The 21,286-nt window shown below is 40.9% G+C and overlaps 1 protein-coding gene across 5 annotated transcripts in view; it reads right to left on the bottom strand.

Annotated features, from left to right (window-relative positions):
- LOC311297734 (NACHT, LRR and PYD domains-containing protein 3-like) overlaps nucleotides 1–17,433 on the bottom strand; it is a 55,615-nt gene extending 38,182 nt beyond the window's left edge. For 3 of the 5 annotated variants that reach the window (XM_084420163.1, XM_084420165.1, XM_084420167.1), the window contains exons 1-8: nucleotides 17,277–17,429; nucleotides 15,654–15,750; nucleotides 15,268–15,381; nucleotides 14,161–14,274; nucleotides 13,453–13,578; nucleotides 13,098–13,181; nucleotides 11,201–12,928; nucleotides 9,469–9,540 (exon numbers count right to left, since the gene is read on the bottom strand). In XM_084420163.1, the coding sequence (XP_084276289.1) occupies nucleotides 9,469–9,540; nucleotides 11,201–12,928; nucleotides 13,098–13,181; nucleotides 13,453–13,578; nucleotides 14,161–14,274; nucleotides 15,268–15,381; nucleotides 15,654–15,703 (2,288 nt within the window). In that variant the 5' untranslated portion in view covers nucleotides 15,704–15,750; nucleotides 17,277–17,429. Of the gene's footprint in view, nucleotides 1–9,468; nucleotides 9,541–11,200; nucleotides 12,929–13,097; nucleotides 13,182–13,452; nucleotides 13,579–14,160; nucleotides 14,275–15,267; nucleotides 15,382–15,653; nucleotides 15,751–17,276 lie in introns of all 5 variants that reach the window. The other 2 variants (XM_084420166.1, XM_084420164.1) reach the window with 2 other exon arrangements.
- Nucleotides 17,434–21,286: the final 3,853 nt, after the last annotated feature.

The raw sequence follows: 21,286 nt of genomic DNA, 5'->3' as shown, positions 1-21,286 counted from the left end.
CGCCATTCTCCAGCGAGAGGCCGAACTCGAGACAGCTCGTCGGCCGCCTGGTTCAGGTGTCCCGGGATATAAATGGCTCGAAGCGACCTCAGATGCTTCTGACTCCATATGAGGAGGTGGCGGGCGAGTTGCGACATACGGCGGGAGCGTAGACCACCTTGATGGTTGATGTACGCTACTGTGGCGGTATTGTCTGATCGGACTAGTACGTGTTGACCCTTGAGCAACGCTCGGAAGCGGTGCAGGGCAAGGCGTACGGCCAGCAACTCGAGGCAATTGACATGCAAAAGGCGCTGAGGACCTGTCCAGGAACCTGCAGCAGCATGTCCATTGCACATGGCACCCCAGCCCGTGGTGGAGGCATCTGTGGAGACAACAACATGCCTGGAAGCTCGTTCTAAGGGCACTCTAGCCCGTAGAAAATTGAGGTTCGACCACGGGGTGAAGGTCTGACGGCAGGTCGGAGTCACTGGGACTCGGAGCGTGCCGTGTTGCCATGCCCACCTCGGGACTCGATCGTGAAGCCAAAGCTGAAGCGGTCTCATATGAAGCAATCCGAGCGGCGTTACTGCGGCTGCGGATGCCATATGCCCCAGGAGCCTCTGAAATAGTTTCAGTGGAACCGCATTCTTGCCCTTGAATTGGCGAAGACAAGTCAGCAGTGACTACGCGCGCTCGCTCGTAAGCTGCGCGCACATGGCGACCGAGTCGATCTCCATACCGAGAAAAGAGATCCTCTGCACGGGGCAGAGTTTGCTCTTCTCCCAGTTGACCCGAAGGCCCAGACGAGCTAGGTGCCGGAGCACAAGGTCCCTGTGTTCGCAAACCTGGTCTCGAGGGCGAGCTAGGATCAGCCAGTCGTCGAGATAGTTCAGGATGCGAACCCCATGTTCGCGTAGGGGAACAAGGGCTGCCTCGACAACCTTCGTGAAGACGCGAGGAGACAGGGCTAACCCGAAAGGGAGAACCGCGTACTGTATGCCTGTCCCTCGAAAGCAAACCGTAGAAACGGTCTGTGTCGAGGAAAAATGGAGACATGGGAGTAGGCGTCCTTCAGGTCGATCGCTGCAAACCAATCCTGCGGCCGCACGCATTCAAAAATGCGTTTGGCCGTGAGCATCTTGAACGGCGTCCTCTTTTTTGAAGGGAGCGGTTCAAGACGCGCAGGTCCAGGATTGGTCGTAACCCACCGGATTCTTCGGTACAATAAAGTAGGGGCTGTAAAACCCAGACTTCATTTCGGCTGGAGGGACTCGATTGCACCCTTCGCCAGTAGGGTAGCGACCTCCGCTCTCATGACAGGGGCATTGCCACCGGCCATAGTGAGCGGATTCCCCTGAGGCGGGGAGGAGACCACGCGAACTGAATCACGTAGCCGAGCCTGATGGTTCTCCGACCCGGCGGGACAGTCCGGAAAGCTCTAGCCAGGCCTCCAGAAACTGCGCCAGCGGGGTTATTCGAACCACAGACGTACTGTCGGGGGTGCAGCGAGGCGGAATGACCGGCCCAGGCGTGGGTGGCATAGCGGCCCGGTGCGGGGGCACGGCCATAAACCGCGTCCTGCCAGAGGAGGCCAGGGGAGGACCAGCGTCCCACGGGGGCGTGCTCTGGCAGGGGTCTGGCGACAGAGGGGGATGAGAGGAGCGTGGCCCGTGGGCGGCGCGTGCTGTCATCCACAGCCTCTTGGGGCTCAGAGAAAGAGCATTAGTTCTTTTGTAGAGATCTTCACCCAGCCCTCAAGCGGGGGAAGGAGTGGTCCTGCTACCAGCTCCTGAAGAACTGAGCCCTAACTCCAAGCTGCCTGTCTCAGGTTTGTGCTGCTCAGCCAGGTGTTAGCCGGCTAAGGGGCAGAGACAGGCGGTGCCAGCCTCCAGCGACCCCCTTGTGCTCAGGCCAGTGAAGGCTCGAGGGGAGGAGCCGCAAGGAGGCGGCGTCGGTGGGAAGCAGACTAAGCAGACCACACCGACGGATGACCGTCAGTGCAGAAGCCTCAGTCTGCTTGTGGATTGATCGAAGACTGTTGGGCGCAGTCCTCAACCACCCCGCCGACCAGGCTGCCCGCCTCAAGGTGCTGCTTAGGCTGGCGTGGCAGTCTAAGGGGCGGAGACGGGCAGCGCCGCCCTCCTGCGGCTTCCTCCTGCTCAGGTCCGTTTGCAGGCCAGAGGGGAGCAGCCGCATGGAGGGGGGCTTGGCGGGAAGCAGACTGAGGAGGCCGCACGGATGGATGACCATCGGTGCCGGACCCGAGTCTGCTTCAGGTGGTCGAAGCCACACCGCCAAAGAGCTCAGCCTGGGACATGGGGGAGCTGAGAAAATGAATTCTCAGACCCTGCCACATCAACCTGGCTAAGCCCATGTCTGGACCACATAGTGGACATCACCTGACCCAGGATCACGCAGGTACCGATGTCGCCCGAGAGCGAGGTCAGTAGTGTGCGTGGCGGAACAACCAGGCCAGGCATGGGAGGCATAGCGTCCCAGCATAGGGGCGTGGTTAGAATTTCCGCGTTCTGCCAGGGTTGGCCAGGGAAGGACTAGCGTTCCACTGCGGCCGGTTCGACAGAACTCCCGGGACAGCACTGCATCGAAGGCGCAGGCGACACACAGCATTGCATGACCGTGCCACTATAGTGACAGGGAACATACAGACCATGATCGCCGTGCGATCGAAAGCAGCGAAGGCGGAGGACAGCTCAGCAGAGTGCTGAAGCACCCAGGGAGAAACACACTCACTGTCGGCAGATTACTGCACAAATCAGCAGCAGGAAATGCGATCTCGCTGGAAGCGCCGTCACACCAACACACTGAAGAGCCGCTCGTCTCGAAGAGATTTGAGATGACACTCAAAAGGCTTGTGGAGTGAAGTACTGAACTTGGCTCCGAAGCGAAAACATAGTCTGCATGTTGCTCGCGCACTTCCTTATATACCCCCTGCGTGGGGCGGAGTTACGCTATGCAAATTCCGCAGACCCATGGCATTTCATTGCCATTGGCTCGTGTTTTAATACTCGAAGATGATAGGATTTCTAAGCGAAACCCCATTCGTCGTCATCCGACGTAACTCGGAGTGACAACGAAAGGGAACTATGTTTTCAGTGGTGTATAAAGACCTTACTTAATGAACCGTTATGTTTTTATTACCTTAGAATGAGTCATTTATATCTACATAACTGCGGCCACCCCCTTCTATGAAGGTCGACATATCGTGACGTCATGTTTCTACCGTAGCCGACAGTGAACAGACAGCGCTACAGAGCGCGTTTCATCACTAACTTGAATGAGAAGCAGCAGAAAAAGACGCGGCTTCCTACGTCGGCCACCGTAGCCTCTCATTCGAGTTTGAAATTTCAAGGAAAGGCCGCGAATTATTGACCGGTTGCAATTCGCAAATCTCACCACTAGATGCCGCTAAAAATCACACACTGCACCTTTAATATGTTCATAAGCAACTGAAAAAAGCATAAATGTAAGGGCATGTCAGAACATCTCAAGGACCCCAAAAACACCTTAGACCCCAGAGGGTTAAATCATTTATACAGTAATGAATATGCTTTTTTTCACATTTGATTACTTTATTCAAATTTCTGTACCTGTTAGATCTACCTGAAAAACTCTAAAAAGACTGTTTATTTCATTTGTAGCCTTTCTTTGTTCTATTGTATTTATTTGTCCTATTTGTAATTCGATTGTTCTTATTTTGTCACTGACTGCTTACTTGTTTTAAATTCACATTAATTAGGCTGGTAGTTTTTGTTGTAGTATCAAAATTGGATTAAATAATTGATATTTCACTGGTTTTGACAAACATTTGGACCGCTGACCCGATCCTCAGCACTGAGCCCTGCTGGAGCGGCTCTAAATATGTGCTGTGGCTATTAAATTAAAGATAATATATGATAGAGCAATAGAATGAACAGTGACAGTAACAGAAGCTCATACAATGCATTTTAGCAGGCTTAATTAAGCATGAAAATAACTGAAAGAAATATATATTTGATGAACAAATTAAGCCAACTAATATGATGTATATTCTTTTGGTTTATCTACTAATACATTTAAAAATTACAAATGCAGTGAAAATTCAGGTATCGGTTACGGTATCGGTATCGGCGAGTACCAAAAATCTCGGTATCGGACTCGTTCTGCAAAAAGTGGTATCGGGATATCCCTAAAAATGAATATATAAAAAAGTCTAAATATAAATGTTTATACATACATTATAAATGCATATATTGAAAATTAATTTCTCACACAAATATCATAAAAACAGTTAAGTAGATCACAAATCAGGTGAGATAGGTGGAGGGTTTAAAAGCTGAAGTGTGACACTCATATTATTCGTTAAACCATTAATTTATAATGTTTAACCCTCAGACGGTCCTCGGTCATTTCTGACCGAAGCATTTTCTGTTTTGAATTTCTAAAAATCACAGCTTCATCGGAATGTTATGAAACTTTTATGGCATTAATTTCTCACACAAATATCATAAAAACAGTTAAGTAGATCACAAATCAGGTGAGATAGGTGGAGGGTTTAAAAGCTGAAGTGTGACACTCATATTATTCGTTAAACCATTAATTTATAATGTTTAACCCTCAGACGGTCCTCGGTCATTTCTGACCGAAGCATTTTCTGTTTTGAATTTCTAAAAATCACAGCTTCATCGGAATGTTATGAAACTTTTATGGCATTAGGTATGTGAATACAAAAAAAAATTGAGGTCATGATCTGAGCATGCTAAGTGGTCGTAAAAAAAATAGTAACGATTTTGGTCTTCGGTCAAAAATGACCGACCCATAGGAAATGAATGGGAAATTGACAAAAAAAAAAAAAAAAATCTTCTAATTTTTGTGTGTACAATCTACAAATCTGCCACAATCCTAAAAAAAAGTACACAGCTGTAAAGGGGTGACACTCTACAGGGGTCCCCAACTGGCGGACCGGGGTCCAGGTCCGGACCCCAAGACCTTTTTATCCGGACCTCTAAACATTTTTGTTAAAAAGTTTTGGAATAAAAATAAAAATAAATTTTTACCGAAAGTTATTTTTGAACAGGCGTGCGCGAGGGCAGCTATGTCTGTGTCAGGTCCTTTGCAAGAGCCGGGGTCCGGAGAGATCACAAACTTTGGTGTGTACACACATTACTATGAGATTCGTGAATGGATTATTATGGCTTTGTCAAAAATTAGAAAAGTGGACTCTGAAAACCGCATCTTTCGAGATGAGTGGACTGAAGCGTACGCGTTCATTTTGCCATCGTCGAGCTCTACGAGGCCCATGTGTCTTATTTGTTCGGAGTCTGTTGCTCTTGTTAAAAGTGGAAACATCAAGCAGCATTTCGAGACAAGACACAAAACTTTCAATGAAAATTACCCGCCAGGATCACCCGCGAGGACGAGGAAAATTGGTGAACTGAAAGGACAGTATGAGCGTGCAACACGGGTGATAACACAGTCCCTTACAGCACAGCAACGAGGCTACGAGTGCTCACTTCGAGTACAGTGGATTTTGGGCAAACATAAAAAGCCTTTTACTGACTCCGGAATGGTGAAAGAATGTATGGAGGCGACAGGCACGTGCACACATAGACATCAAAGGGGGCTTCAGCACCTGCCCTTTTTATTCCTGGAGAGAAAGTGCCCTTTTTTCTGGGGTGATTTTTTTTTTTTATATATATATTCCTGTTTGCGCACAGCTTCCCTGTCAAACAAATATATTTATTGAAGAATAGTATATCTAAATATCAGGTCAGGAGTTCTGAAGCGCTATATCACTATACATTATCCCGCTTATTACATGGCTACCTACCAAATAAATAATTAATTTGACACAAAATATTGATTTAAAAGGGAGTTTATTGATTTAAACCCGATTGTATTGACCCTTCGCAGGGAGCTTGATTGACAGGTGATCTGACCAATCATACTTCGCCATCCGCCATTTTGTCCGACAAAGCAGTCAGCAGAGTTGGTAGATTAACATGGGAGGATTTGAACTTGTAAAACGGAGTGTACTGACGCCTTTCCGTGGTTAAAACAACATTCCTTCTTATGTTTGTTCATGTTTATTTGAGGCTATAAATTAACTAGAAGGAAGAGATGATCGGTTCACAAGCAACTTTAACTGATGCTCTACAGCGATCTGTCATGACACATTAAAGAGCCACAAAACGGTATTTATTGTTTAAATTTATTTTTAAAAATTTGTTTAATATGTTTAATATCAAACGTAACCGAAAAGTAACCTGGTCTGTCCTGTCTGTCAGCGTGTTGTCAGTCTCCTCTCTGCTCCGTGATGTATTTTTCACTGCGTGAGAACATGGTGTGGCGTGAGAACGGCGTAGCTTGTCGGACATAGCGACAGTAACTAAGGGGGGCGGGTGTTTGCGAAGGGTCACGCAGCACTTTTTTTGCCTCGGTTTAATGATTTCCTGTTGCGGCTGCAACATGTACAAGTACATGCATAGCAATAATAATATTAATGTATTTGATTAAAACATTAAGGCAATTCAGTATTCTGATGCTTGGTTGTGTGAAGCTAAAAAGTTATTTTGCTTGTGAAACAAAAATTTTAATCATGCCTGAGTTTGAGGAAGATAAAATTAATTAACTTTTTTAATTAATTTTTTAAAAAGGAAGTCAGAGTTGCGTTAATATATATACTTTTTTGTTTAAAAAAAGAAAAAAAAAACGTAATTATGAGAAGTGCTCTTTATTTCACTTGAGCCCCTGCCCCTCAAAATGTCTGTGCACGTCCCTGGGAGGCGATGGCAGACACGATGTTTGAGGGTAAAGAAGGACAGCAGCTAAAACAAAAGGTTCGTCAGATTCCTTTATCATCCACAACAACAAGAAGAGCTGAGCTACTGTCGGAAGATGTGCAGTCCCAGCTTGACAGCGCCATCCAAAGTGCCCTGTGCATTGCGTTAGCTGCTGATGAATCAACTGACGTGAGTGACAACGCTCAACGCAACATAAAAAATGTTGTCTCCATCACCACTGACGGGGCACCGTCTATGATGGGAAGAGAAAAGGGTGCAGTCAGTCGACTGAAAGAGGACAACCCAGAGCTCTTGTCATATCACTGCATTATCCACATGTCTGTTCTCTGCTCCACACTTTCAGAGCACCACGCAGAAGTTATGAACACCATCACCAAACTAGTTAACTTTCTCAGGGCTTCATCAGCTCACCAGCATCGTCTGCTCAGGGAGTTCTTAGCAGAAGTAGATGCTCCTGCCAATGACCTGCTCTTGCACTCCAATGTCAGATGGTTGAGTAAAGGAAAAGTGCTGGCTCGCTTTTGGAAGATAAGAAATGAAATTAAAGATTTCCTTGCACAACAAAAGAGTCACAAGGCTCAGGTGTTTTTGCACTTTTTAGAAGAGGAAAGTAACATGGACACACTGGCCTTTCTGGTTGACATCACAGGGCATTTAAATGACCTCAAAATGAAACTTCAAGGGAAAGACAATTCTGTGTGTGACTTGGTGGCTGCAGTCCAGTCTTTTCAGAGGAAACTGGACATTCTGAAAATGGATCTTGAGCAGGACTGTACACATTTTCCTTCAATGAAGGAGATACAGGAGAGCAATGTCACTGCTCATTCTGACTTTATCCAAAAGTTGATTGAAAACTTTAAGGCTCGCTTTGATGGCTTTACATTGGGAGATCAGCTGATGCTCTTTGTTAGGAGTCCATTTTTTTTAAGAATGTTATTTTTCTCAAAGGAGGCAGTACATATGTACAAATGGGCTAATGCACAGGCCCTTCAAATGGAGCTATTAGATTTACAGGCTGATGTAGTGTTAAGAGAGCAATGTGAATCCTCTGACCCTGTCACATTTTGGCTGCAGACTGTGCCAAAGGCAAAGTTTCCTGTACTTAACAAAGTGGCAGTGTACACATTAACAATGTTTGGCTCTACCTATAGCTGTGAGTCAGCCTTCTCTACGCTAAACATCATTAAGAATAAGTACCGCTCACAACTGACCAATGACCATGTGCATGCATGTCTGAGAATTGCTTTGACTCCATTCCTACCCAGATTTAAGAGATTGGCTGCCAGTGCCAATGCAAATTTCTCACACTGAGCTAAGTTTACAAACTTGCTTGTTTACAAAAATGTTTACTTTATTTTTTGTTGCACTAATAGAAGTATTGTTTAACAATTTTTTATATAATGCATTATGAGGTGCGTTATTTGTTCCCTTTTTGCACTTTTGAAATACAATGTTTGCAAGTTCATGTGCAATAGCAGCTGTTCACAACACTGAATGTATTTTTCTTTGAGTAGTTATGAGGGTAAATCATTTGCACCTAATATATTAAGATTGTGACTTTCAGTATTTATTTTTATGCTTCCTGTAGCTGTTATTGATGTTGAAAGGTTTGACATTTGAATATTTGCACTAAAATGAAATAACATACTTGAATGAATTTCAACAAAATCAGTTGAATACATTTAAAGATAAAGATTTTATTGTCAAAGGTTTTATTGTCAATTTGTTGACATGGCTACAATTTAATTAAAGGAAAGAAAACTGAATTATTGCCGGTGTTTTTGCATGTCCGGACCCTCATTTACTGGGCTGATCGGGTTAGTGGACCTCTTGCCAATTTAGTTGGGGACCCCTGCTCTACAACATCAAGAGTGCAAAAAAGACACACCCACCCACACACACACACACATACAAACACACTTTTATACACATACATACCAATAAATTTTGATTACAAAAAATCTGTTTTGAATTTTTAAAAATCACAGCTTCATCGGAATGTTACAAAACTTTGTGACTTTTATGGCATTAGGTATGTGTACACAAAAAAATTAGGTCATGATCCGAGCATGCTAAGTCGTCGTAGAAAAAATAGTCACACTTGTGGTCTTCGGTCAAAAATGACCCCCATAGAAAATGAATGGGAAATTGACAAAAAAAAAAATAATAATAAAAAAAAAAAAGTAAATGTGTCCATAAACAGCTGGGGAATTCACATGCCTCTCCATAGAGAGCTGTACATGCCATCTAGTGGTTACACCATGGTTCTACGCTTTCTCTCCATTCTCTCACCAGATGGTGCTAATCTGCTTAAAACATTTTTTTTTTGAAGGCCTAGACTCTATATTAAACTAAAATACAGCATAAAAAAAAATAATAAAAAAAAATAAAAAACATATATATATATATACAATTTTTTATTTTATTTTCAATGGCAAAAAAAGACCATAAATATTAATAAATTCAATAAAATTCTCTCAAAATACAAAATTAAAAAGAAAAAATATTATAGAACAAAAATAAATTGCATTGGTTTTACTGGGATGGAGGAAGTTTCATTTTTAGGTGTCCGGTCACTTCTGACCGGGAAGGCCCCGGATGTGACTCCGAAACGAAGACCGTCTGAGGGTTAAGTAAGAAATGTAATAATGTTTTAACAGTGATGCTTGATCTCAGTGTTACTTACCAAGCTGATCTAGTTGCTGTAACCACAGGCATCAGCTTCTGGAGAACTTCATCTGCTGTGTTTTGTGTGTCACTATTGTAAAAAAAAATTTAAATAAGTTAATTATTAATGCTAATAATAATTTTTATAATAATAATAATAATAATTACTATCATAAGTAAATAATACATTACATTCCTTACTAAATACCCTCAAATATGTTTTAATTAAACACTGTTTTAAAAAGGACATGTGAAAAAGTTGTTTTAGTATCTGTAACTGTAGAAGCTACTAATCGTATTCAGCCAAGACAGATTTGTTTTTTCTTTATCTTGTCAATGTTGCAGTGGCAGGTCTATTAGTCTGCAATTACACTACAACACTATTTTGACATTTTTTTATTTTTTTGTCCTGTCGGTTGCTGTGGTTATCACCATGGAGACATTTAACTCCAGAATTGGCTCAAGAAAAAAAGTATTTGTGTTCCTGCATCAACAAATTATTCGCAGAAATTTTGAGAACACGGATTTGCTGGTTGTTACTTGTTTATTTACCTACTTGTTTAACTTGCTACTTGTTTCATCACGGGAAATGAAGCGCACGAAATGTGAATTATTGTCCATCATTTTGCGAGTAACTGGTGAAAAAGAAAAATGCCACAATTTTTTTTAATATTTCCATTTTAAACCATGAAGGCGAGCCATTGTATATTATATCACACAGCCATGTGCGAACTTTGTGTGAGAGTTATGCCGGTGAAGAAGTCTCAAACGCCAGTCAATTATTCACTACAGAAACTGACAGTAAAAACTAACAGAGCTTTTGGCATCTGACGCTGCATTAACGGCGCATATTCTCGATGAGAGATTAATCTCATTTATTTTCTTAATGCGTATTTTTATGAATCAATAAGTATTTTGTGTTAAACAAGTTGTTTTTGAAATGAGAAGTAAGCTAATCTAATCTTTTATCCTCACAGTGCGTCAGTTATGCGGTGATGTGCTATAAAATTATTGTGGGAAAAATTAATTGTAATATTAATGAAGTTACTCGGGTCCTTCTGAGGCTTGTAGACTCGAGTCCTCAGCATTAAACACTAGAATGAGACGCTCTAGTAAGTGTGCATGGCTACGTCACACATGTTCCCACCCCACGGTCACGCCACAAAAATACTATTAAAAATACTTTCTATTAAATATCTTTCTATTAACTGACTTTTTTATTAATGCAATACAGTGAATGACAGCCGTCTGTGTCTCCCAGTGGTTTACATTTAACATTTAACATTAACTCTATATTGTCAGTTTAGTGTTCAGTGATTAATTTACACCAAAACAAAAGATAACATGTATGCCTTCATCTCTGAATACATAATTTGTGTCTTACATTTTATAATGAACTCAGATAAACTCAGTGCCGACTCGTTTTCCATTAGTTCTTTTACGTGAATTGGAATGTTTGCAAAGGATTGTGGGAGATTGAAGAACACGAAGGATACACTTGATGCATCCTTCAAAATGAGCTGAATTAAAGACACAAAATTAAGTCTGTCTTCAAAAGATCCTTCAAACTGAGACGGCCTTCAGAGGCGCTTGATGACGTGGCAGTCGAGATATGCAGCCTTACTAGGACACAGCCACGGTTTGAGAAACACCCGCAAATGATGTACAATATCCCAGAAATCAATCTGTGCCCCGTGATTTAAACACCTCTGATCTCTGAGTTTCTCTTGATTGTACTCAGTGTTACTTACTGATCATTTCTGCCTCCAATTAAGCTCCTCAGGTGAAACTCCTGCAGTGTCTGCTCTGAGGACAACAACACAAACACTAAAGCTGACCACTGAGACGAGGAGAGTTTCACATCACGTAATCCTTCAGACCACATATGAGGTTCAGCTTCGTTCACTAGAGAAAGATCACCCACTTCATTCAGACAGTGAAACAGATTGATGTATTTATCTGGAGAGGGATTCCCACTGATCTTTTCTTTAATATAGTCAACTGTTTCCTCATTGTTGTGAGAGCTGTTTGCTGTCTGTGTCTTTAGTTCTTGTAAGAGACTCTGATTAGACTTCACTGACAGACCCAGAAGGAAACGAAGGAAAAGGTCCAGATGCCCATTTTTACTGTCTAAAGCCTCATCCACAGCTCTCTGATGGAGATCCGATAGAGAAACTGTGTCTCCATTAGTTGGTTTGGTAATCTGGTCAAACACATTGATGTTATTGTTGATAAAGGAGAGATGCACATATAGAGCTGCTAGATGTTCCTGAATGCTCAGATGAACAAAGCAGAAGACTTTCCCCTGACACAAGCCCAACTCCTCTCTGAAGATCTGAGTGCACAATCCTGAGTAAACTGATGCTTCTGTCTCATCAATGCCACACTCGCTCAGGTCTTCCTCATAGAAGATCAGGTTGCCTTTCACAAGCTGCTGATAAGCCAGTTTCCCCAGTTTGACAATCATGTCTTCATCTTTCACTTTCTTCTCATAGTCCTTCTCATGTTTGATGTTGGTCTGAATGAGCAGGAAGTGTGTGTACATCTGAGTGAGAGTCTTGGGAATCTCTCCTCTCTCTGCTTCACTCAACATCTTCTCTAGAACAGTGGCTGAGATCCAGCAGAACACTGGGATGTGGCACATAATAAAGAGGCTCCTTGAGGACTTCAAGTGTGAGATGATCCTGTGGGCCAGACTCTGATCACTGATTCTCTTCCTGAAGTATTCCTCCTTCTGTGTGTCACTGAAGCCTCGTACCTCTGTCACTCGATGGACACACTCAGAGGGGACGAGATCCGCTGCCGCTGGTCTGGAGGTGATCCAGATGAGAGCAGAGGGAAGCAGATTCCCCACAATGAGGTTCGTCAGCAGCTCGTCCACTGAGGCTGATTCAGTCACATCACACAACCTCACATCGCTCTGAAAATCCAGAGACAGACGACACTCATCCAGACCATCAAAGATGAACGAAAGTTTATGCTCATCACTGGATATGTCCATTTCTTTAGTTTCAGGGAAAAAGAGATGCAGAAGATCTGAAAGACTGAGTATTTTGTCCTTCATCAAGTTGAGTTCTCTGAAAGCAAGTGGAAATATGAGCTGGACTTCCTGATTCTCTTTCCCTTCAGCCCAGTCCAGGATGAACTTCTGCACAGAGACTGTTTTTCCAATGCCAGCGACTCCCTTTGTCAGCACAGTTCTGATGGGTTTGTCTTGTCCAGGTAAAGGTCTAAAGATGTCACTGCATTTGATCGGTGTGTCCTCTGTTTCTGCTCTCCTGGACTGTGTCTCAATCTGTCTCACCTCATGCTCATTATTGATCTCTCCACTTCCACTCTCTGTGATGTAGAGCTCTGTGTAGATCTCGTTCAGGAGTGTTGGGTTTCCCTGCTTTGATATTCCCTCATAAAAACACTCAAACTTCTCTCTCAGATTTGATCTCAATGTGTTGAGGACTTCAGCAGGTTTAGAGTCACGGCTGTAAGATTAAAATACCACATTGTTACACAAGTTAGAGAAGTAAATAGCCATAAATGAAAAAAAAATATTTTTTGTCATTATGGGACACAGAACATCATTAGGTTTCAATTATTAATGAGTGTGTATGAGTGATGTGTGATGAGAAGTGCAAAAGTCCTGCATTTTACCTGAAACCAGGATACATGCTTTCATTTAAGTCTTGTGGTTGACTCACAGTTTTGTTTTTAACTGGTCTGGATAGAAGATTTGACCTTAAATCAGAATGAAGAGGGTAAAGAATCAGACACACTGATATTGATGTAATTGTGTCATTAACTGAGTAACAGACCAACAGCTTTTACAGTATGTGAATGTATTAACAATACAATACATAGAGCTTTACACAAGAGCACAATGATTATCATTAATAGACTGAAACTTAGAATTGTTTGGTTCAAATCGAGATCATTAAACTGCTGTATATTAATAATGATTTCATACAAATCAAATGCTATAAGCATAACTTTTATAAAAATTATATACCTTGGATTAGGGCGTGCGTCTCCACTCTTAAACTGTAATGGCGGATCCATAGACTGGTTACTCTTCATAGACACACAGCTGGACTCTGGGTTTGACCTCTTCTGCTGGACTGAACTGGTTTTAAAACTAAGTTAAATAAAAAGCAGAGACTTATACATGTTGTGCACTTTTACTTTAATGTCTGTAACTGGTTACAGTGGTGTTTTGCACTGTGTTTAAAATTTTTATTATAATAATTTAAGAAATGAACTTGCTCGTTTGCAAATGTTAAGCATGATTTAAAACAAACAAATTGAAATCAACTATATAATTTTAGAATGGCTTCAACTCAGGTGAACATCAACCTCGATCACATGACTCTTCTCAAAGGCACAATGGAGGATGAAGGCTCAACCGACTAAAGAGACCAATGTTTTGCTGAGCTTTAAAGATAATCCACCTTACTGTACTCTAGTAACGGTGCTCTTGCTGTGAAACATCACTGTGCTGACCAGACACTGTGAAGCTTTCAACAAATCTGAACCAGCGGTTAGAAAAATCCACTCAATTTTACACTCGATTATATAAAGGTGGAAAAAATCTCAGCTTACATTTACTTGATGTCATTGCTAGTATTAGACTGACTGACTGACTGACTTTGATAAATTATTTGTCTAATTCAAAAGTGTCATACTACAATATAAGCACATCTTTATAGAAATAATATACCTGAGATTAGGCCGTTTGTCTCCACTCTTAAAATGTACTGGCGGCTCCATAGAACGGTTACTCTTCATAGACACACAGCTGGACTCTGGGTTTGAGCTCTTCTGCTGGACTGAACTGGAACAGAGAACAGATTCAGAAGTGTCTGGCAAATCTGCCGTCGTCTATACCATTCAATTTTATTGGTTGCCCTGTTCTGCATACAGGCTGATTAATGGCTGCCATAGTTTTAATACCTTGCCAGGCTACCTTTGGATTTTTGCTTTTCTTATTTGATTTTTGAATTCTCTTGAGACAGCTTTTTTTCTTTACCAGGTCCCATAGGCAGACATTGTTTCCGTAAGTTCATTAATGTCACTACAAGTGTCATAAAAACAATTCCAATCACGCAGACAAGCACTAAAATATCAGAAACTGTTCTGCCTTTCATGATTAAACTGGAGTCAGACAATGATGGAGAGACTCAAGAAGAAGTGACAACATGTAGAAGCAACAGGACATTTCTGAATGGTTAGTTGATGAATTTATGTAGCTGATGTGGAGTTAACTATCTTCAAGTCTTTGATTAGCATTTTCTGTCATGATAATCTATAAATCGCTCGTGCGGGAACTGTTGTAAGATGCCTACAGGGTGACATGCTATTGCATTTGTGTTGCGTACTGTATTGCATGTGAAAACACGGATGAGACAGCTTGAGCAGACTCACAAATGTGCTCGACTACAACAACTCTTCCTCTTCTCAACATGGACTGTGTTCCCAGTGGCACGGTTTATGTCAATTTTACGGTTGGTGATGTCACTAACCCGGGAGGATTGTTGTGTAGTCTCTACCAGACGTTTGTTGTAGTCCTTAAAAAATGATTTCTTTAAAAGCAAATATCTTCCTTTGCTTTGAACTTTGAGCGTTGTAACTTTGCAGATGTTGTTTATGCTCAAACAGCAACATTACACACTAACTAAAGTTAGAAAAGAGAAATCAAAATCAACCACCCCTTTAATAGACTGAAACTTACAGGATTTGAACTTAAGATCATTAAACCGCTGTATAATAATAATGATTTCGTAAAAATCAAATACTATAAGCATAACTTTTTATAGAAATGATATACCTGAGATCAGGCCATTTGTCTCCACTCTTAAAATGTAGTGGCGGATCCATAGAGCGGTTACTCTTCATAGACACACAGCTGGACTCTGGGTTTGAGCTCTTCTGCTGGACTGAACTGGAACAGAGAACAGATTCAGTTTAATCCTTTAGATTACTGTGTTCATTCTTTATGAGAGGAACCATATTAATATAAACACATTCATCTTTCATCAAAAAGCACTTTGAAGAAACTTTATGATTTTTTATTTATTTATTATTTCATGTTAGTTTCAAAACAAAAACAGGCAAAAAAAAAAAAATCCGTACACTTTATTTGATCTGTGTGTCTGTGGGGTGGGTAACCCTTTTTCTGTGATTGAATACAATAACAGTGTTTGTTGAAAGTACCTGCATCCAGGAGGAAAATCTCCATCTCTGGATCCTCGTGAATCAGCCATGATGAAGATACAGGAGAATCTGATGAGTTTGATCTCCTCCAATGACTCTGAATGAAGAAACATTCACACACTAAATTAAATGATTTTTGATTCAACCTTCTTAATTTAGCTGAACATATCTGGAGTAGGAGAAAAGGATCACGTGTCTGCGTTAACTCAAGCTCATTGGGCCTTCACACCGCAAAGACCAGCAAAGTCGACCGTTATGGGATTAATATCCTGCCATGATTCAAAACTGAAAATAAAGTTCTGAAAGGTTGAAACTAAGTGTTCGAAAACTCAAAATCTTACAAAAAAAAGTTTTGCAAGATCGAAAAATAAGATTTGTAAGCTTGCAAAATGTAAAAAAAATATATATATATATCTCTGCAAACATTATGTTGGTTTTGAGATTTCCTTCTTCAGAACTGCAACATTTTTTTTACGATGTTGCGCAAACAATTTTTCAGAGTTTCAAATTTGTCAGTGTTCTCCCACTGTATTAGTTTGTTTTCCAGGTTTGAAACCTTGTAAATGGTGATCTGAAAACTGGTGTGCGAATGTGTGAAAAAAAGTTTTGAAACTCTGAAAACAGAGTTTTGCAGGTTTGCAAAGTGGTAAAAAAAAAAAAAATCTCTGCAAACATAATTTTGTTTTTAGAGTTTTCCTTCTTCAGAAGTGAAACACTCTTTTTTACGGTGTTGTGCAATCATTTTTTCAGAGTTTTGAATTTGTCACTGTTCTCCCAGTGTATTAGTTTGTTTTCCAGATTTGAAACCTTGTAAATGGTGATTTGAAAACTGGTGTGCGAATAGGTGAAAAAAAGTTTTGAAACTCTGAAAATTATGTTTGCAGAGATTTTTTTTTTTTTTACCACTTTGCAAGCCTGCAAAACTTTGTTTTCAGAGTTTCAAAACTTTTTTTCACACATTCGCACACCAGTTTTCAGATCACCATTTACAAGGTTTCAAACCTGGAAAACAAACTAATACAGTGGGAGAACACTGACAAATTTGAAACTCTGAAAAATTGTTTGCACAACATCGTAAAAAAAATGTTGCGGTTCTGAAGAAGGAAATCTCAAAAACAACATAATGTTTGCAGAGATATTTTTATTTTTTTTACATTTTGCAAGCTTGCAAATCTTATTTTTCGATCTTGCAAAACTTTTTTTTTTAAGATTTTGAGTTTTCGAACACTTAGTTTCAACCTTTCAGAACTTTATTTTCAGTTTTGAATCATGGCAGGATATTAATCCCATAGACCGTTGGATTTAGAATTTTATGAAAAATAACTGACACCGAGAAACGCTGATTGAACATGTTCAGTTGGTGAAAAGAAAACAAACCCTAACCCACATCGACACACACTGATCCGATTAAAGAAAAAAGAAAAAACGTGTTTGCGTGTGAGGTGTGAATTGGCCTATACATGTTTACACATATGCTGTCAAACTTCTGAAGAATCACAGACATCACGAAACACAAATCTTGAAGTGAAAGAAACCCATTAACGACTTTATATCACACAAGCAATCACTTAAAATGTCTTCCAGAGATTCATGTTAATATGAGAAAGTCACATGAACACTCACCTTGATCAAACTTTTACCAGACAAAGTTTCTGAAATCCTCCAGCTTTAACATCATAAAGATACACGTAAATTCCTTCTTAAACGTTGATAAACAGTTTGATCTTATTCGCATTGTGTCAGCTCAAAATGGCGGTAGGAGAACTTACTTTCACTTTCTATGTGAGAGAGAGAGAGACGTAAACAAAGACGCGCGTTCACGAGAGTACCACGATGCATGCGTATGAGACACAGCCTAGCCAGAAAAGCGTATCACTAACTTTACAGAATAAACTGGGCTGATGTGAAAACTATACTCAGGCTCGCCACATAATACTAGGCCTATATAAAATATAACTCAGGACTCAACATTAAGCCTTTTCATGTGCTTGTCCTTTGAACAGGTAAATCGGCCATTCACTTGTCCAAGTAAAAAAAAATTGCTTGTCTAGAAAAAATGTTGGATTCTTTTTGTTTAGTTTTTTTGTGTGTGATGTAAATATAATTTATTCTGAAGCAATATTCTCACCAGTGTTCAGTCAGCTTTTACATATTTAAATCTGCATATTTATGATATTTTAACCTTTATTAAGAGCATTTTTCCCTAATCGTTAAATATATGCTTCATCTTTCATTTTACATTCTTAAATTTGATCAATAAATTCAATTGGAATAATAAGACACTATATGGCTGTTACCAATCAAATGAATTAAATTACACTGAAAAATTACAACTGCATTAAATAATGTTATGAGATTGTTTTAAATATATTTTTTTAATACAAATATGAAATATTGGAAAGAATGATAGCCTACTTTTAAACACGAAACTAAACCACCAGTAGGGGGTGTCAGGTGACCGTCTTAATGACTGAATTATTGCTCAAATAGAACAAAAACAGTCAATACTGTCTAATATGCCAAACAAAGCACTTGCGTCTTTTTCTTCTTTTTTTTTATTTTTTTTATTTTTTTTTAATCTGTGTTAATTTATTGTTTTTTTGTGATTTTTTGATAACCAAATATTCTTTGGTTAATTCAATTTAGTTTTATCTCTCTTTAGTTTAATTCATTCATTCTTTTTATTTGTTCATCCTTGCCTTCATTTGTTCAGTTTTGTCACTCATTTATCTTTCTGCAAAGCAGAGTTCCTGATAATAAATCATAAAGAGGACTCTGTTTGATCACATCTGTATGAAATGAAATAAGTTTGTCATCATCCAATCATGTTTATAATTACATATAGTCATTTCACGATTTTTTCACAGTTTTATTTATTTTATTTTATTTTATTTTTGCATTCATAACTTTATTGCACTTTGGACCACTTTTAATTTAATAACTGAAATGGTCAAAAGTCATCGAGAGGAAAAGACAAATTATTGTGACATATTAAGTAATGAATAAATCCTGAAGGTGTAAAGTGATCTCTTCTGTTCCCTATCGATACGGTTCACTCGTACTGCGTCGCTAAACGCAATGGGAAAACTCCTAAAAGCCTTATAGAATCACGCAGTGAAACTGCAGAAGCCAATGGTTGCGCAGCGAAGTTGAGCGAACCTATGGAGATGAAGCCCGCCAAAATACTCTGCACACAAGCTGATTCAGCGGTCTCCTCTGCGGCTATCCGGCGATCTATAAAAGCTTTCTTTTCAGAGACCGGCTCCGCCCCTCGTGCTCTCCCGTTCTCTTTCTCCTAGGAACCAGAGGAGTGAGCAGTTGTGCAGGAGTGAGCTTACTTTCCCCAGAAAGAGAGGATTCTCCAGTGCTCTTTTCTTCTGGCACAAGTGTCCTGGTCTCGTTCAGAGGATCTGAAGAGGATCTCCCTGATGAAAGCATGTCATTAGAGGCTTCAGGCGTGGAGGAGTGGCCCTGCCCCTTTGCCGTCTGAGGACCCGAGCAACGCTAGAGCTGGGATGATGGCGAGTTAATCCGCGTTGGGGTTCGAGTGGTCTATCCCTGAGGAGCCCACATGCAGCCGCCTGGACGACTGGTTCCCTCGTCAGAGAGCAGCGCTGTTCTTCACGTTTTGTTTTTCACGACAAACTCACCAGGTCGTGGCTCGGGCCCCTACTCGACACGCTTATGCACTACAAGCTCACCACTATTGATGCGCTGAGCAAAAGGGCTACGAGAAAACACCTCCCTTGGACAAAGCCGTGGCTGCGCAGCGACAGGAGGGAAGGCCAAGGTCGCTCCCCGTCCAAGCCCTGCAGGACTTCAGCTTCAGCTGTTCAGGCCTTCACACCATGACTACAGGTTTCTCAAGCCAAACTCCTGCGCCTCATGGACGAGGGCTGAAGTGGTCCTGCCGTGTTCAGAGAGCTGCGCAGCGCCACTGATTCGGCCCTGAGCGCCACTAAGACGACAGGCTCTCGGCAGAGCTGTGGCCATTGAAAAATACCAATACCTCTGTTTTGCAATGCTGTTGTCTATGCTGCTACATAAAAAAATAAAATAAAAAGGAATTAAGAAGTGGATTTTTGTTTACATGTGAAAGGCATTTACTTTCTTACAATTACCGACCCAAAAAGTCCGGCAGGACAAATTAAAGGTTAATTGGTCAATATCTACCATCCAAATCACAAAAGAATTAAGAAACTCACGCCTGCATCAAGTATTAAATTCATTTAATTGTTTACAATAATATTGTACAAATGAGATCTGCACACAGCTATACAAATGAAAATGTAGACAAAGTGGCTGAGCTGAACTAACCCACCGCTGCTGGACCCGGCCCTGAGGTTTGGGAAGAGAGGACTGTGTGTGACGCTCAGGAAAACAGCACAAGACAGAGCAGCTCATTCACTGCATGAGAAATACACATTTACTCCAGTATGTGTGTGTGTGCGTGTAAGTGTGTGTGTATGTGTGTGAGAGAGTGTGTGTGTGTGTGTGAGTGAGTGAGTGAGAGTGTTTGTGTGTGTGAGAGTGAGTGAGTGTGTGTGTAGGTGATTGTGTATGTGAGAGAGAGAATGTGTGTGTGAGAGAGTGTGCATGTGTGTGTGTGTGTGTGTGTGTGTGTTACCATGTTTTAATGTTCAAAAAACACATTATTTTTCACATACTGTACATTATTGTAATGTCATCAGTTTTACCTTATCAGTTCGAGCCTGAGTCGATTCTGAAAATGCAGATGATCAACCTGATCGATCGGAAACTCGTACGTATTTGCAGAAACACAAGCCGAGGTTCTGCTGAACGTGACAAACGCCACCAGTGTGAAACAGAACACGTAGTGTATCTCTGTTTGTCATCTTTTCACCACAAGTTATAAGTGGAGAACAGAAGATACTATCTTTGTAAACATAAATCCATCTCTGCACTTTTGATCATAAGAACGACGTGTTACTCTACACTGCACAAAACTCTGCATTTGAACAGTCAATACTAATACTTTAACAAATAATAAAACATTCTCTGTTCTGATTCAGAAGTGCCAGATTGCCCAACAAAATGTTGGAATTGCCCCATTTTTTTAGAAATAGTCTTTGTGCACAGTCAGTTTTGTACTTTCCCAGGTTCAGGAAACTGTCCTTCATAAAATATGCTTCACACACACAAACATTTGTGAACAGTGTTGTAAATAAATCTTTATCACTGATCCGTAATTGCGTCCACTTTCAGAAAGCCAAATAAAGCGCTGTTTTTGCTTTCTCACAGAAACACACAGAATCTCCACAACATGGCAGCGACAACACTACTGACAACTGAAGCCACGCCTTCTTTCTCTGCATATGCATTTGGGCAGAATTATGCAAATATTTCTGTCAGGACCACTATCGTCAAATACGATTTACAATCAGCATACAGTTTGGATTGGCGGTATGGTTCTGTTCAGGGCAAGAACTCCCTGCGCATCCATGAAGCCTAGCATGGATAGGAGTAGCAACCTTAGGGTAAACAGAACAGAACCAACATGAATGTATTGCAGATATGATTAATTCAAGATAATAATGTATAACATAATTGAGAATTTAGTCTGATTCCAGGGGGAATCAAAATGCCTGACTGACGAGAGGAGGAGCTGGGGA

This window comes from Rutilus rutilus (genome assembly GCF_951802725.1).
Source record: "Rutilus rutilus genome assembly, chromosome: 9".
NCBI lineage: Eukaryota > Metazoa > Chordata > Actinopteri > Cypriniformes > Leuciscidae > Rutilus > Rutilus rutilus.
Note: the sequence above shows the minus strand (reverse complement) of the source record. Positions and strands in the feature narration are given on the sequence as shown.